A 16799-nucleotide genomic window follows, 5' to 3' on the forward strand; every position below is an offset into this window, starting at 1 on the left:
CTCCCCCGAGGGTGGATGCAGGAGGGGCTGGGGCTGGAGCTGGGGGGCGAGGGTGGCATGCTACAGGCGTCCACGGACATGCTTCTCAGCTCGACGGGGCTTTGATAATGTCTTGTGATTCTGAGGATGATGTCACTCTCCTGCTCAGAAACTTTTTCTGGATCCTTCCTGCTTACCATGGTCCAAGTTAAAGTCAAGATTCTCCATGATTTTACTTCTTCCTAACTTTCCATCCTCATTCTGCTTCTGCTTCTGCTCTAGTCACGTTGAGACTGCTGACCTGCGAACGTGACCTGCTCAGTCTTGTCACTGCCTTTCCACTTATGCTGGCTGCCTGTCCAACTGGGTCTTCTCTCCCCAACAGCTGGGCAAGTTCTCTCCGTTCTCCAGCACCCAGCCTTCAGCCCTCTTTTACCGTGAAGCCTTTCTGGATTGCCCCGGTCTGCACTGAGCTTTCATTTCTTATTTCTGTGGTATGTCTACTGTTTCCCACACACGTTGGCACCCAACTGTCTTCCTCTCTGTAATAGTTATGGTTAGTACAGGCTCCAATAAATGCCCGTATAGAGAGAACCTAAGATATTCAAGATCTCTTTCACTAGAATGATAGGTTACCCGTGTTTCCCCCCTAATGGCTAGCCCAGCGAAGCTTCCTGGCCACCGTGTTTGCTCAGTAGTCTGAGAGACTGGACACTTAACACATCCACACTGATTGTACCTACTATGTGCTAGTCATTGTCCTCTGCTCAGGAAATGACAGTGAGAAGTGCACCAATACGTGTGTCCTATCATGTCGGGATGGCACATGTCAGATACCAGTCCACTCGATACCTGAGCCCCGCTCACCTTTTCAATTTAAATAACTGTGATTGAAATATTTTCAAGACAGACTACCTTGTAACAGAACACCTGTAACATCATGTAACCTTTACTTGATGATTCAGAGGCATCATTCGGAACAATTATTGGACTTTGAAGGAGCAAGGGTATGACCTCAGGACGGTACAGGGCTGTGTTCGGGCACTATATGACTCAGCCTGCTAGGATTTGGACGTCTTGTGCTACGTTTCATAGCTTTCAGTCTCCCGCTCTCTGGTAAGCTCCATGTTGTCTCTTCTTATTGGTGCCTCCCTCTAGAAGGGTGCCTTTCTTCCCCTTAACAGTTAACTTCTAGTCTGCTGGGGAGCTGGGAATCCTGGTGATCAAGTTTTAGGTAAGAAAAAAAAAATCATGAAATAAAAATGGATAAAAAATATAGAATTTTTTATGTACCGGGCACTACGCTAAATGCTTCTTAAATATTAACTCACAGATATTTAGTCCTCATAACAACCTCTTAGGGCGGGTGCTATTATCCCCATTTTGCAGATGAGGGACCCAAGGCTATATACCTAGCTCCAAGTCACATGGCTAACACGTGGTGAAGCTGGTACTCAGGCCTGGGCAATATGGTTAAGAGTTCATGTTTGTAACTACTGCCCCATATCCCCTCTGATTATAATTGGCTATGACTGTTCCGTAGGACTCTTGTCCTCAGCTGTGGAACACACAAAATGTTCCAATCCATCTGAAGAGTATGAAAAAATAAATAAAGTAGCAAAGTTTGTAAATGATTTACTCTAAAAGGACAAAGTTAAGAAGATTCAAGGTTAACCTTATGACATTATTCCTCTCAATCACTGCATCAAATGGTGACTGCCATCCGGTGTGCAGTACTAGAGAAAGAAATGCTGAGATCTGGCATTTTCTCCCCGGGCTGCCAATCCATGGGCCTCCCTCCAGGCAACAGTGTCTGGAGACTGAGTAAGCTGTTGTGATTTAGGAAATGAGTCTTTTTTTAAAGGGGGTTACTAATTGCACAGGAAATTTTTTAAAAATCATTTTCTCAATGAATCACTACTGAAAACGCCCGTTACTATCATGTAGGAGGACACGTGTTTTGGAGTTGAAAGCCATTGACCTAGAAGAAGAGCAAACAGGTTCTGAAAGAGCATTTGATGGGCTCTCCAATGAATAAGGTGCATGAGCTGTGTCCATGGACCTTGTGAAACCCACAGGGCTGCTCAGTAGCTTCTCCACCTTCCTTCTAGGCTCCTTGCTGAGCGCTAAAATGGCTTTGCGCCCGTTTATTCCCATGCACGATGTTCCCTGCTTCATGAAGTCTAGAACTGCATTTGGAAGTCAAGATCTGAAAGCATGAACAACTTAAAAACACCTCAAGTTGCCCCTGGTGGCCTAAGGACAACATCAGAGAAGAGAACATAACGTCTTTCCAAATGAATGACACAGGCAATATCAGATTTGGGAGATCTTCCTGATCTATAGGGAGATGCAGAGGTACAAAGAAGCATCCTGGGGAGCTAATAGTCATTCAACACATATTTATTGAGCACCTATGCTGTGCCAGGTGCTGTGCTAATGTGGGGCAGGAAAGACATACATCTGTAAAAACATTAAACAAATTCACATAGAGGTGTTTTTGTGCAGGACAGGTCAATAAGAAGCAAGAATTCAACCGTGAAAGTTCTTGGGCTCCAAGGACACACTCAAGTCAACTAGGACTTGAAGAGAGAGAAAGGGAGTCTTCGGTGGGAACAGTCTCTTGAGCCCATCCCTTAGGGACCAGATGTGCCTGGAAATGCGCAGTGGAAGAGCTCTGGCCCACTGGGGGTACCTGGCGGGCTGCACCCAGGTAGAGCCCACAGTCCTGGCCTTTGGAAGCAAACAGACCCAGGTTAGAATGTCGATACCATACCATCTTATTAGCTCTGCTTCTGCCAGAAGGGAGCCTGTGTTTGCAGGTCCCTTCAGAGGGAGTCTTGGGGTGTCCTATGGTTTTACAAATGTTGACACAAAATTGTCTCTGGGAGGTTGAGCCTTAAGGCAACAGCCAACCCACATGATAAATGAGCAGCTCTCCTAGCGTTCAGAGCTGGGAGCTCCAGGCCCAGACCACTCTGACAGACTTCTCTCAGCTGGCTGACTTGAATCTGAGCACTACAGCCCTTCCTGAAGGACCTCCCCTTGGAGTAGTGGAGAGGAACAAGCCTAGTGCTGGCTCCAGGTTTTCATTTACCCAGACTCCAAGAGCCCAGCTCCACTAGCCCACAGCTAACTCACTACAGCTCCGTGCACGGGCATCCTGAGTGTGGGGGACACAGAGCTGCACTGGGCATATAGCAGGTGGGGCACAGGGCTCTGTTGGGGAAGACTGGGGCTGTGTTTTGGGTGACTGAAGCACAAAGCTGTTGGGGTTTGGGGTGGGCATCCACTTCCGGATTGCTGGCTCCCATCACCACATGGTATTCCTAGGGGCACCCTGATGCACCCAAAACCTGTTTATCACCATGGATGCAGTGCTGTCTTTGGGGACCAGAAGAGATCTAGAAGCAGACACGGAGACTTGCTTTCTGACTCCAATCCTGATATTTTTACCTTTGTGAGTCTCAGATGATTTCTAAGTGTTCTTCCTATTCTTAGCTGATGGGACATCTCCTTCGTCCTGAGACATAGGAGAGGAGTGTCTGGGACTTCAGTGAGGCTGGCCCTGCCCAGAACCTCTAGGGCAGAGTCTTACTGAATCCCAGCGGTGGAACTGTGCTGTTCTTGGTTAGCAGAGCCTCAGAGCCAGGCTCCCTGCCCTGTGGAGGATGTGTGCCCCTTGGGGGCAGGAGCAGGGGCTGTGTCCACTGCATCTTGTTTGTGTTCACCCTAGTGCCTCGCACAGGGCGGACCACACTAAGCCAGTGTGTGAGAAGCCCCATGAGGCACTCAGCCTTGGCCTCCTCTGCTCCAGGATAAACACAGGAGTTGGGCGGGGCAGGGGACTGCGCTAGGAGAGATCAGCATGTCCAGGCCTGCACACTCCCGTGGGGGCGAAGAGGAACAACAGCCTGGAAACTTCTTCAAGGCCTGCCAGTGTTGACGGGAGAGCCGGGATCAGGAGTGAAGGGCTGTGACCCACCAGAGGGGAGCCTGTCAAGGCCCAAGGAGGAGGCCCCCCATGAGGGTCTTCATTCTGTCTCTGTTCCCCAATAACAGAGAATTTTTTTTTCCCATCAGGGAAGAAATGTTCCATCCCCTAAGCCCTGTCCTGTGACGCTTCCCTTGTTGTGGACACATCTTCCCCGTACCTGCCTCCCTCACCCCCAAAACCATAGCCCCATAGCTAGGAGGGCCTCCAGGCTTGCCTGCATCTGAGCACGCCTCCTAAGCCTCCTCAGGTCCCAGCTTAGCCAGGCAGAGGCTCTGTCCCGGGGCCAAGGAGGGGATCGGTGTGCAGACTGCAGACAGGAGTGAGCAAGAGGCTGAGCAGGGTGGAAGGTGCAGAGGGCACCCGTGCCCAGGCCAGCCCGGCGTCCTGGTCTCTAGCCCAGGGAGGGCCTGGCTCGCCCCTCCCAGAGTCCGCCAAATTCAATGGCTACTCTGGTTACCAAGTAACTGGCACCAGAGCTCAGATGCAAAGTCCAGGGGTTGTTTTTAACCAAGGGTTAGAACAAGTCAATCTGCCACTGGTCCTCTCCTCCACCCCAAGAGCTGGGCAAGAAGTCCTATAGGACCGCTCTTCTCTCTCCATCTGGATCTGGAGGGCCATCCTAGAGTCCAGTGCTTCCCCTCACAGAGTCTTTCCCCCTGGTCTCCCCTGGGCTCCGGCCCACAGATCTGCCCCAGAGTGGCCCGAAGGCCAGGGCAGGGCAGGACCCGAATGCTCTGAATACTTATTCTCCCCAAAACCCCTGCCCCTCCCCAACTTCAGCAGCCTACTCTCCCAAAGTCCAAACAACCCTGGGGCCTCTGACCCTGTTGTTCTGGCCGCAGGGCCCCAGCTCCAGGCCCCCGGTGCCGGCAGCCCCAGGGGAACGGCACGAAGACCTCTTGGGCCAAACCTGCCTAAAGAGCAGCTCCGACCGCCCTCTTCCAGTGCCACCCCCGCCCTGGCCCCGGGCACTCACACTCCTTCATCATGCCGATGTCCACACAGCGCTTGAGCCGGCAGGCCTGGCAGTGGCGGCGGTTGTCCTTGGTGATGCGACAGTCCCCGTTAAAGGGACAGGTGAACAGCGCCTTCCGCTTCATGCTTCGCCTGCCCGGGGAGAGAGAGCACACGCCAGCTCCAGGTCACCCGCCTTCCAGCCACAGCCCTGGCTGCCTGCTGGGGCTGTGACCACCGAGACCTGCCCACAAGGCTGCCCCCACCCCCGATCTCCTTGTCTCCCACAGAGGGTTTGGGGCCCAGCCCCTGCCACTCCCAGCGACCACCACTCCCCTCCCCCACGCTCTAGGCTTTCACTGCCTACTCTGCTCCCATCATCGCTTTACCTTTTTTTTTTTAGTATTTGAAAGGATTTATTTATTATCACTTTCATTTTTTTAAGTGAGCTCTACACCCAACGTGGGGCTTGGATTCATGACCCTGACTGAGATCAAGAGTCGCCTGCTCTACCAACTGAGCCAGCCCGGCACCCCTGATTTACTCTTATGGTACTCTACTTCTCACTCTTTTTATTATTATTATTATTACACAGGAAATACATGAGTGAATTAGGGACATTTTTTAAAATACTAAAATCTGCAGATCAGCCGTCACTGCTTGTAGTGAGCCATTATGGGAGGTGAGGACGCTGGCGGCAGGTCTGTGATCCGGAGTCTGGAGATCTATGGCTAGAGCATCCCTGGTCCAGGGACAGACATGTGCGCGGGTGCACGAAGGGAGAAGGGGCCCAGACCATAGCTCGAGGCCTCCAGATCACATGCCCAGAGAGAAAAGGCCAGATGAGTGGGTGCGAGCCCTGAGGTCTGGCCTGGGCTTCTTTGTGTGTGTGTGTGTGTGTGTGTGTGAGTAAAGCGATAGCAGTTTATTAAGTGAAAATACAGAAAAAGCTCTCAAGAGTGAAAGGGGTCCCGACAGGGTGGCAATGAGGGCCTTTAGGGTTGGTTTTTTATAGAAAGCTAACCAGGGAACTTCAATCCTTTTAACATCTCTATTGATAACACCTTTGATGGCTTACTTCCTTTTTAGGGGCTGGTTGTTCGTTGTTGGTCACAGGTGATTATCATAGAGACCCGCACCCTGCACACCGAAAGGCAGAGGAAGAAAGGACTGTGGCAGGACAGAAACCTACTGAAGGTTCTTAGCTGGGAAGCCAGTAGCCCCGGGCCCCTGGTATTCTACGTAAAATTATGTGTGTGGGGGGACGTGCACACACGTGTGTGCCCATGCGTGCATGTGCAAGCTTGAGGGCTCATTTTCCTAATTCTGGCTTTCTGCTGCCAGCCACACCACATTGGACTTTCAGGAGGCTACATCATCTGTGTCGTAGGGGTTCCTCATACTCTTCCCAGCCCCAATAGGGGCAGGCCCCAGTTTTTTTGCCCGGGGACAGGTGACAGGATTTAGTTGGGGAAAGATGGTGGCAGAATCACTGTCTCTGGGACCAGCAGCATCTTCCAAGGAGATGCTCAAACCTTGTGAGCAAAGGCCCAGGCCCAACTATTTCCCTCTCTCAGAGATGAGCTAGTCACACACTAGTTATGTTTCTTGGTGAAAAATGACTCACTCTTCACATTCACTAGAAGACAAATGGGGTTTGGGACAAACATACTCATCAGTCGACATGGACAGATGGGGACCCATGGGATAGTGGAGAAGAGAACACAGAACTGGCCTGCCACCAGTCACAGGTAATCAGACTCTAAGATTAGGGGATGACCCAAGAGACTATTGGTGTACCTCCTCATCTTTTAGGTGAGACCACTGAAGGGAAGAAACTTATCAGTGAGGGGATTCAGCAAGAAGTGAAGGCTCCCCAGTTGGCTGTTAGAGATGTGAGGCTCGGCTTTTGGCTTCTTGGATTGAACACACCGCTCTCATCCCTAGAAACTCAAGGTGCTCAATGAAGTAGAGCCTATAGGCAAACAGCTCCGGCAGCTGGCCCTTGAGAACAACTCAAGGCCAAGGATTACTCAGTGGCCCACGAGGTAGCTGCTCTTGGTTTTGGACCCTGGCCCCCAGTACCCTCCTGTTGCCCCTCTCCTGACCTAAGGGGGCCCCCAGTAGACTGGGCTCCATGGGGAGGTAGAACAGCACGAGGCTATGGGGGTCGAGTCCAGCCCACCAACGGCCACACCCACCCTGTGGTGACTACCCAGAGAGAGATCGTATACCAGGCTTTTGCCTAATGGAAAGAGAAAGCCTTTCTCCTTGAGCCTGCATCCATCTATTGTAGCTCTCCAGAGGGACAGGCAAATATGGAAGTACCTTGGCTACCCTGAAATGAGCTACTATCATCACCACAGGATATGAGATTGATTCACCCCTTTACTCCTTTCCCTCCTTCCCAATTATGGTTCCTGAGGCTCCGCCTGTTACCACAAATGTTCAGGCCCCAGGATGCCTGTAATTCTCTAAACTTACTCAAGGGCCAGAAGTTTCTAATTCTGCGTAAACTCTCATTTCCTTTTTTTTTTTTTTTTTTTTTACAACCAGGCACTTTGCCCAGGAGCTGAGGGTCTGCTCTATCCTCCCACCCACTGTCTTGTCTGGCTCAGGGCTCTTCCTGTTAATTCTCTAGGGCTTTAGGCACCAAGAGGAGCATAACTTATGTGTGGCACCTCCAGACACATGAGCCAAACCCTCTCACCAGCCCTGTGCTGGGGATTGAGAGCTTCCTGAGGCCCCAGGTGAGAGGCAGCCCCACATCCCCCAGGGACCTGTCTCTCCTTCCTTGGGCTCTAGTGCACCTGCCTCTGACTCTCACTGCGGGGCACGTCCCCCAGCTGCAAGTTTGCTCAGAAGGAAGCACTTCACCATCTTTCTTGGATCTTCCTCATTGTAAATCTGAAGCCCACCCCAGGCTTCCACACGCAGGAGCGCTGGAGATAACTACTCAGCCCAGCTTTGCCGGACAACAGAAACGGACTCTAACGAGGCTGGGTAGGAATCCAAAAAAAAAAAAAAAAAATGCAGAGCTGGCTTCAAAGAAAATACTGGGGGGAAAAAAACCCTGTGTCCTTGCTTCCAGCTTTGTAGTTATAGTAGGAAGCTCATGAATACTGAGAAGCAAAACAGGAGAAGGAGAAGGAGGGGGAGGAGAAGGAAGGAAGGGAGGGAGGGAGGGAGGGAGAGAGGAAGGAAGGAAAGGAGGGAAGGAAGAAAGAAAATGTTACAAGTCCTTCTGGCCAGACACATTATCCCATGGCAAGGCTCACACCCATGCCTTTCACCCATTGCCATACTTTATCCCAAAGAACACCAACTTTGCCACATGTCTCCACGTTATTTGAGTGATGCAGAAAGCAGCCTATAAATTTATGGAGCTCTTGAATTATTATTATGAAAAATTATACTAAGCAGCTCTTCCCTGGCTCCTCGAAATACAGAATCAGAGACAAGACCCTGGAATTGTAGCCAGGAACATGGAGGTTAGCCGTCACGAAGAACTGTCACACTCTGGAGTGTCCATCAGTGTTCAGGGGAGGGAATGCTCCCTCGCCAGCTCCAACAGGCAGACCCAGGTCCTCCCCCCCGCCCCCCCAGCCAGTGTGTCCCGCCCAGCATAGTTGCCAGGGCTGCAGGTCCCGCAGGCTCCGGGGCCCAGTTCTTCCCCATTCTCCAGCCTTCTAAGGGCACTCCACACTTGCGGCTGCCATCTACTTCTGCCCGTGAGCAGGCAGGGCAGCCAGACTGGCCAGCCCTGGCTCTGTGCTTTGTCCCGAAGATCCACGCCCTGCCCTGCCTTCCTCCGCATGCTAATTGCTTGTGAGCGGCTTTGGTTTTGAGAAATAAGAGCTTCGAGTTTCCATGGGAGCCCATTGCCTTAGCTGCTCTCTGAGCCTGGACCCTGTCATCCTCTGGATGGTTGGCAATTATACCCCAGCTCAGGAAGGAGGGGTTGGGGTGGTGCAACCAGGCTAAATATAGACACAGTTTCTAGAAAGTCAGGGGTGAGAGAGGACATTGACCAATTCATCAAAACATGACAGACAAGCTGTTCACAGAAGCATGAAGTGCCTGGGGCCAGGGTCTCAGGCCTGGGACCGTAGGGTCCTTCTCGGGTAGGTGGCCCCATCACCAGAGACCCACCTTGAAAAACCCCAGCCTGGGGCCCAAGTGGGAGCTCTGGCTTTGTCTCCACTGCAGCCCTGAGTATCACGGCAATCTCAGAGCCCGGAGTGGATCCAGGAGTCTGTCAGAGCTCCTGATGGGCAAGACCAACAGGGTCTGATAGGGAGGACCCCACACGGCACATCTGTGTGTGGCAGCAACAAGGGCTTCTCAGGGGAGTTTAAAAAGCCAACTCTACAGGAAGCTAGGTTAACACTGTGGTAGAGAGCGCGAGCCTCTTTTTTGGATGGCAGTTGGGCAATATCCACCAACACGTAAAAGGCACAGAGCCTTTAACGCAGTGAACCTACTTCCGGGAGTTCATCCTGTGAGTACATCAGCCCGTGGGCCCGAAGACACGTGCATGAAGGTGGTCGCTGCAGCACTGTATGGAGAACTGGCCCCTTACATCTCAGTAGCTCCATACAAAATGACGGGGCTGCGGAAAGGACAGGGGAAGACCGTGGCCACGGGAACCAGCCTGAGGAAGCGTTCTGTAGCGGATCAAAGCAAGACGCAGAGGGGCGAGGATAGTACACTCCCATCTTCCTGTGCACGTGCGTGTGTGTGCACACATAAACCCATACATGCGCTCTTATATAGAGAATTTGGAAGCAAACGCAATGAGCTGGTCCCAGTGACAGCTTCGGGAGGAGGTAGGCACGTGAGAATTGGGTAGAGAAGGAGACTTACTTTTCACTTAGATGCCCTTTTGAACTATTTGCTGCCGCTTCTTTTTTTTTTTTTTTAACCATATACAGGGATTATTTACACACACATTCCAGGTTCCGTGATAGAGGAGAGAAAAGGACTGTCTGCTCTCAGACACAAACACTACAGAAGGACGAGGATAACAGCGAGCACTTGCTGAGAGCCTTATGTGCCTGGACTTCATGCATCACCTCCGACTGTCTCAACAGCCTTGCAGGATAGGCTCTATTCCTATTCTACAGGTGGTAAGAAAAGGCACTGGGAAGTTAAATCCCTTGCTTCATGTCACAATGCTAATAAGTATGAAAGTGGTATCAGAATCGAGGTCTGTTTGATTCCAAAGCTTCTGGTATTCTTCCCTAATATGGTCCTCATTGTGAATGTACCATATTTCAATCCAAGCCAGAGCAGCAGTCCAAACATGCCCCTAAAAGTCCAGGGGCACCTGGGGGGCTCAGTCAGTTAAGCGTCTGCCTTCAGCTCAGGTCATGGTCCCGGGGTCCTGGGATCAAGCCCCACATGTACTCTCTGCTCAGTGGGAAGCCTGCTTGTCCCTCGCCCTCTGCCCCTTCCTCCTCCATGGCTTGTTCTCTCTCTCTCACTTGCTCTCTCTCTCTCTCTCTCAAGTAAATTAAAAAAAAAAAAAAGTCTAAGAGCATTCAGCAGAGGCTGTTTGAAGGTCTCCTCTAGGACAAAGCCATTGGGATAGAAGCAGACCCCGAGATGGGCAGTTTGGAAGTGTGGGGTGACCTCTGGTGGTCCTCTCCACCGGCCCCATACTGCCATATCACAGAGAGGACCCCCCCCCCCCGACGTGTGCTGAGAGTGACTTCATGCCAATGAGCCTTGATGAAAGTGCTGAGTTCCCAAAGACACACAAGATCTTCTTCACATGCTTGCAACTGCCTTTCTTGGCAACTCCAGTGACATTTCCTCTCTAAATATTCTGGCCTCCTCTACCCAAACTTCCAAAACTACTCTTGGCCCGTCCATAGATCACCTTCCTTGTTCTCTTTCATTCACAGCCTTGAGCCGCCATGGAAGGGGGCCAGCTGCCAAGCTGAACTGGACAAAGTTTTCTCCAGCAACACTCACTTTGTGGTGACTCATTTACTTGCGCCCATGGAATGCCCTGGACAGATGCTCCTCTCTCCTCTCTGATTACTCCAGTGCTTGTGCGCACTTTGAGTTTTAAGTCACTGGACATCTGCCCCCTTTCTTTGCTCGCCTTCACATCACGGCTCCTGCAGCATCAGCTGGGTGGCCTTCCTGAAAGCCAGAACATTCCCGTGTTCCCGGATCCTCACCAGCCTGCCTTTTGCCCCCTGCACTCCACAGGACTCATAATGAACAAGGTCCCTGAGAACCTTGGGGCCAGCAAACGAGAAGATATTTCTCCACACCGTATTTGTTAGCTCGGTGCTGGCAGGGCAACGTCTGGATTAAGAAGGTATCAACAGGCAGGAAGAAGAGGAAGAGGCTAACATTGATCTGTTTCTCAACCCTGCTTTCCAGGACCACCTCTTAAATTTCACCGTACTCTTCATTCTCTTCATCAAAGTGGTCCCTCTGATTTTCTTCTCTGTCCTTTATACCTTTCCCTTTATATTAGAGCCTGGACTAAGCCACCCATGACCAGAGATTCATTCACCTCCATCGATCACCCACTATCTACTTTGTAGTAGACCTACATATTTTTCCCCTCTGGCCTTTACTTATGTTCCGGTGTTAACATAACCAAGACATATAACCTCTTAGAAGCCTGCCTATGCCAACATTTTCTTCACACTGGAAATATCCCTTTTCCCTGAGGATGTCCACGCATTCCAGAGAGCAGGAAGCAGAAACAGCATGAAATAACTTGTAGGAGGAATTGGCCAGTGATGGTCTCTAATTCCTGACCATTGATCAATAGAACTGTGGTCACTGTCCAACCTTCATAATCCCATTTTGGTTTGATTATGAGTTTTGGACCTGCTAGGATGACCACAACTAGCTCCTAGGGCAGGTTAGTTTGACTATCTTGGAATTCAAACCAAACACTGAGGGTCAAATGAGATTACTGGTCCTCAGCGCTTGGAAAATCATCAGTGACCCAGCACTAAAGGGATGCTCTTTCCTTGAGAACGATCATGAACGGGCAGGGTGAACTCCCTGAGAGCAAGGACTCGGTTGCACTTATCTTTGTGTTCCTAAGGATGTGGAGCCTGATACAGAGAAGGTACCCCACTGGTAGAGACTTTTCTTCCTGGGATCAGGATTTTGCAAACAGACATAAGTGACAAGAGGGCTCTATTTCAACTAGAGTAAGATGGATAAACATCGAATAGAATTTGGATGAAGCAAAGAAGAAGCAGGCGAAGGGGGGAGAAAAGAGGAGCAATTATGTATATTTAGTTGATTCTTATTGGCAGCAGTTATGTTCTGTGAAGTCAACGTGAACGCTGAATCAACACACACTGAACCATTGTTCCTAGGGCTAGCCTCCAGCGAGCCTCTGGTCACAACATTTTCATCAATCAATCAATACATCACCTTGTTTCATGTGTGCTTTCTATTTAAAGACACCTGACTTAATATATATTGTTGATTCATTAACACTGAACTCGGCCAACAGCGCTATAGCTCATGTCTGAGCGAAGCTTCTTGAACACAGGTTTTCTCTATAAGGTACATCGAAGCATTCTTGTGCTTAGGACCTCTTAACAGCACTTTGGCACTACGCTTAAGCCCATCTTAAACAGTGAGATCACCATCGAAAAGCTCAAAAACGCAAAAACCGTGGCACTAGACAGCCCACCAAAAGGACACTTTTTTGGTAGCATGAGAGCTGAAACAAGAAGGCAGAGCATCACCTTGCTCCTCCGTGGCTGGGAATGTGTGCCTCAGGGGACTTGAATTTTTCACCACTCTGAGCACGTCCGGAAATGACCACAAAATTGCTGGAAGTATTGATGTGGGGATTACAAGGAAATTTTAACAGGTGGGCGAATTTGCAAAGACAGAATCCACGAATAATGAAGATCGACCATTGGGGCGTGTGTGTGTGTGTGTGTGTGTGTGTGTGTTTATCAAACAAAATCAAGACAAACAATAAGAGATTTGGCTCTTCAGAAAGACCGCTGGCCCCGTCATCAAGGCAGCGACGGTAAAGATACAAGGTAGACAAGGACAGGGTAACACGACAAAAACAGCACGCTGCCCATAATGCCAGCAGGGGTTGCTGGAGGGAGGGGCCCAGGGTGGGTGACAGCAGCATTATGTGCCCACGGGCATCAGAGCCACACTGTGGTGACGTGGGTGTGCAAACGTACCATCCCTGTCCATTTGGCCATTTCCCACACCTGGCCCTGGGCATGAGGGAACCTGTCCTCCCTCCACCCAGACCCTAACATGGTCTCGTCTCAAGAATTTGGAGCCTAGTAGTGTATGTGAAGGCAGGATGCACCGGTGCACGGGGCTGGAGCCACTCTAGTGACCTTCAATCTGTCATAACCCCATGAGCAGCCACCTAAGAGTCCCATCTCTCAGAGCTGAGCCCCGGGGATAGATGGCTTAGAAAGAGTGGATTGGGGGCAGGGTTCTATGGATTAACCAAACAGCCCCAAGAACTGTTGGAGATCTTCGGATTGCAGATTGGTGACAGACAACCTTTGGTGAGAGCCCACATATTGCCAGCTCTTAGCCCAGTGCCTTGGTCATAGATGCTCATTAAAATCTGGGGAGTGAGTGTGTGAAAGAAAAAAACAAAAGGTGGGTGGCTGGCTGGAGAGCCTTGTGTTTGTTTTATTAGGACAGTGTTCCATTAAGGACCTAAGTATTGACCCATCAGTCTCAAGAATAGCATATTGTACTTTATGTCTTTTTTTAAAAAGATTTATTTACTTATTAACTGGAGAGAGAGAGAGAGAGAGGAGGGGCAGGGGGAGGAGGGACTGACTGCACCACCCAGGCGCAACTATACTTTATGTCTTTTAAAGTGCTTTTATACATGTCATCTCATCAATCCTCAGATTAACGCTATATACGAAAGGGGTCACATATTAAACTCAGACGCTTAGTTGAGGTAACCGAAACAGAGAAGTCAGAAGATTTGAGCCAGGACATACAATGGCACAGCCCGCTCGATAGCCCATGCATCTCTGCCTGCTCTTATGATAGGAAGCAGCCCGAAGGTGCTCCCACCGCCCTTCGCCACTGGCAGGAAAGGGCCAGGTGGCACCTGGGTTCTGGAAGGCCCACCCTGCAGGAAGTGCAGAGGAATGAGAGACATGGCAACAGGATCTGGAGCCAGTGATGCTGCCCGTCTGGTTCCCCAAGCTGGGGAGCAGCCTGCCAGGAAGCCAAGCGGGCAACCCGCGCCAGGCCAAACAGTCAATTAGCACCCACAGAAACCCCACTGCCCAGTGACTGCTCAAGGCAATGAAACTCCAGGCCTGTTGGTTCCCGGGACAGAGGGCAGGTGAGTTGGGAGCTGTGTTCACAACGGCCCACGGGTCCTTGAGTTGGGGGTGGGGGGTGGGGACAGGTACCGTTCAAGTCGCAGGCTCTGATTCACTCTGCCCTCGAAGCCGCTGGGTGAGTCCCTCAGTTCAGAGAACCAGGCCGACCTCCGCATCCCTGTTCTGGACTTGATTCACTCTTTTCTCTCTTGATGGCCAAAGGCCCCGTTCTCTTTATTCACCTCCAGTTAAGACTACTATACAGAAGCTCGCTCTTTGATGGGTCCTTCCAGGCTTTCCTCCCTCTTGCTCTCTCTCCTACATATGCCGAATGCACATTTCTCCTGGTTCCCAGATCCATATTGTAATGCATCACTTTCCCATCCTCCTGTCCTGGCTTCCGATGGGAACACCCTTCGTCCGGCCTTTCCAGTACTTTCCCCATACTGTTGGCACTTGTGACACTGGGCTCATTGGAGGAGAGAAGAGGCAGCTGGTAGAGAAACTGGCCCTGACTGAACAGAAGTGCTGGCACATTGCTGACATTGCTCGAGCTTTCCAACCTGGGACGGCGAGCCACGGGTGAAGACACGGGCGCAGACCAAGAATGGAGATCCAGCCTGGGTGCAGTTCCCCTTGTTCCAAGGAATGGTTTGATTTGGATCAGAGGACGAGCTCTGAGGCCAAGTTCTGGGGCTTCCTCAAGGACATGCCTGTGATCATCAGTCTGTTAGGAGGTTCACTCCAGAAGGACAGACACACGGGTTAGGGCCGTGGGTCAAAGGGGTCATGGAAAGATGGGTACCTAGATAACAGTCTCAGGAAAACCATTTCTGAGAGGGGCAGAGGACAGAGCTGGAGCTGAGGGGAGGGGAGGAAGGAGATACCCTCCCCAAGACCCCGTCACTCCCAGTGGCTGTAAGAGCCAGCATGTCCCATGGGCATGGGAAGGAAGGAGACATGGAAGATGTGGGGGTTCTCTTCACGGGCAAGAAGGGCTCTCTGTCCCCTTGCCCTTGGGGAGGACTCACCTGAAGAAGCCTTTGCAGCCTTCACAGGTCATAGCGTTGAAGTGAAAGCCTGTGGCTCGGTCTCCGCACACCCCACAGATTCGAGGCACATTCCGGTCAAAGTCGCCAGGGTCAGGCAAGGAAGCGCCGGCTGCCATTGCTTCCATCCCTGCAAGAACAGCAAGGAGGCCAAGGCCAGAGGGGGTCAGTGCCAAGGCTGGCTAGCATCCTTTGCTCACCCACCCCCATCTGGCGGAAGCTCAGCGAGGCTGGGCAGCTCCCCAGGTCCCAGGCTGGGCGCCCTCACCTCGTGACTCTCCATGCGGCAGCTTCCCCTCCTGACTCTCTGGGGAGCAGAAGCAGGGCTCCCTTCCCCACGTCAGGAGTGATCTGCGGGGACACGACGGCGGTGAAGCCGCTCACAGCCTGGTCTGGGTTCAAAGGCCACACCTGCCGCCCACCAGGCGGGCTCGTTTGGGTGACGCATTTAGCCTGTCTGTGCCCTACCACCCTCCCCTGAAGAATGGCGTTTTCTTCCCAGGGTGTGAGGAAGGATGACCTGAGTGAACATTCGCCTACTGCCGGCATGGGCTCATCTCCGTAGCAGACCTGCAGCAAGTCAGAGGCCTCTATTCTGCCCAGTGCCCCCTCCATGAGAAAAGGGGAGCCCCCCCCACCCCGCCCCCAGCCTCACAGGCAGACAGAAGCCCTCAGCCACTCTTCCTAGAGGGTGAGGGGAATGGAGTAAATCAATCACATGCCCAAATCAGACCCTGTTATTTCCCTCCCTGCTCCTCCCAGCCACACAACTCAGCACTGACAGGCCCATGTCCCCGCCGTCCTGGCACCAACGTAATCAGAATCCTGTTCCCTCTTCTTTTTTTTTCCAGTATAAATTTTACCCCTTGATTTGAACATTCTTCTGAATGAAGTGAGTCATAGACAATTAACTAATTTTGTTTTCTGAGATGGCTTTTATAAATAGGCATTATCATCTCGAGATGGATTTCACACTTGAGGAGAGAGGAGAGACGGAGGGAACGAAACTAATAGCTTTTGGAAACCCTTCTCAGGAAGCAGCTGACTTGACTCTTCCATTAGGCATACTGAGCCCTCGGCGTCACGCTGTCAGGCTCAGAGCTCCTCAGGCCTCCCCAAAACGCTTCAGACCCTGCTACCTCCCACCTTTATCTGGGTCCACACAAGGCCCACTGCAGGCTTAAGTGGCCCCTAGGCCCCAGGGCAGGAGGGGCCCTCAGGGCAGAAGAAACATAAGAGAGAAAGCCAGTTATGAGCCAGTGCTATGTTCTCCTACCCGCAGGTGAGAGGGGTAGATTCTGGGGGGCCCTTGGGAGGCTCTGAGCTTCTTTCCAATGCAATCTCTGAGCTGAAGTTTGGCATATCGAAGCCCCTTCGAGTCCTATCCCATTTACTCTTCTTATCACCCCACGAGATAAATGTTCTTACTCTCACTCTCTTTACAAATGAGGCCCAGAGAAGCAAGCCCAAAGCTTGAGATATCTCTAGCAACTA

The 16799-nt window shown here is 51.4% G+C and overlaps 1 protein-coding gene and 1 long non-coding RNA gene across 2 annotated transcripts in view; one reads left to right on the top strand and one right to left on the bottom strand.

The window, feature by feature from the left end:
• LOC144382367 (uncharacterized) overlaps positions 1 to 16799 on the top strand; it is a 422766-nt gene that overhangs the window by 345941 nt on the left and 60026 nt on the right. The gene's annotated exons all lie outside the window — the stretch shown is intronic.
• VDR (vitamin D receptor) overlaps positions 1 to 16799 on the bottom strand; it is a 55624-nt gene that overhangs the window by 16251 nt on the left and 22574 nt on the right. The window contains exons 2-3 of the mRNA XM_036099343.2: positions 15288 to 15435; positions 4953 to 5083 (exon numbers count right to left, since the gene is read on the bottom strand). Coding sequence (XP_035955236.1) covers positions 4953 to 5083; positions 15288 to 15433 — 277 coding nt within the window. The 5' untranslated portion in view covers positions 15434 to 15435. The remainder of the gene's footprint in view (positions 1 to 4952; positions 5084 to 15287; positions 15436 to 16799) is intronic.

The sequence above is a fragment of the Halichoerus grypus genome, chromosome 6 (genome assembly GCF_964656455.1).
Source record: "Halichoerus grypus chromosome 6, mHalGry1.hap1.1, whole genome shotgun sequence".
Taxonomy (NCBI): Eukaryota; Metazoa; Chordata; class Mammalia; order Carnivora; family Phocidae; genus Halichoerus; species Halichoerus grypus.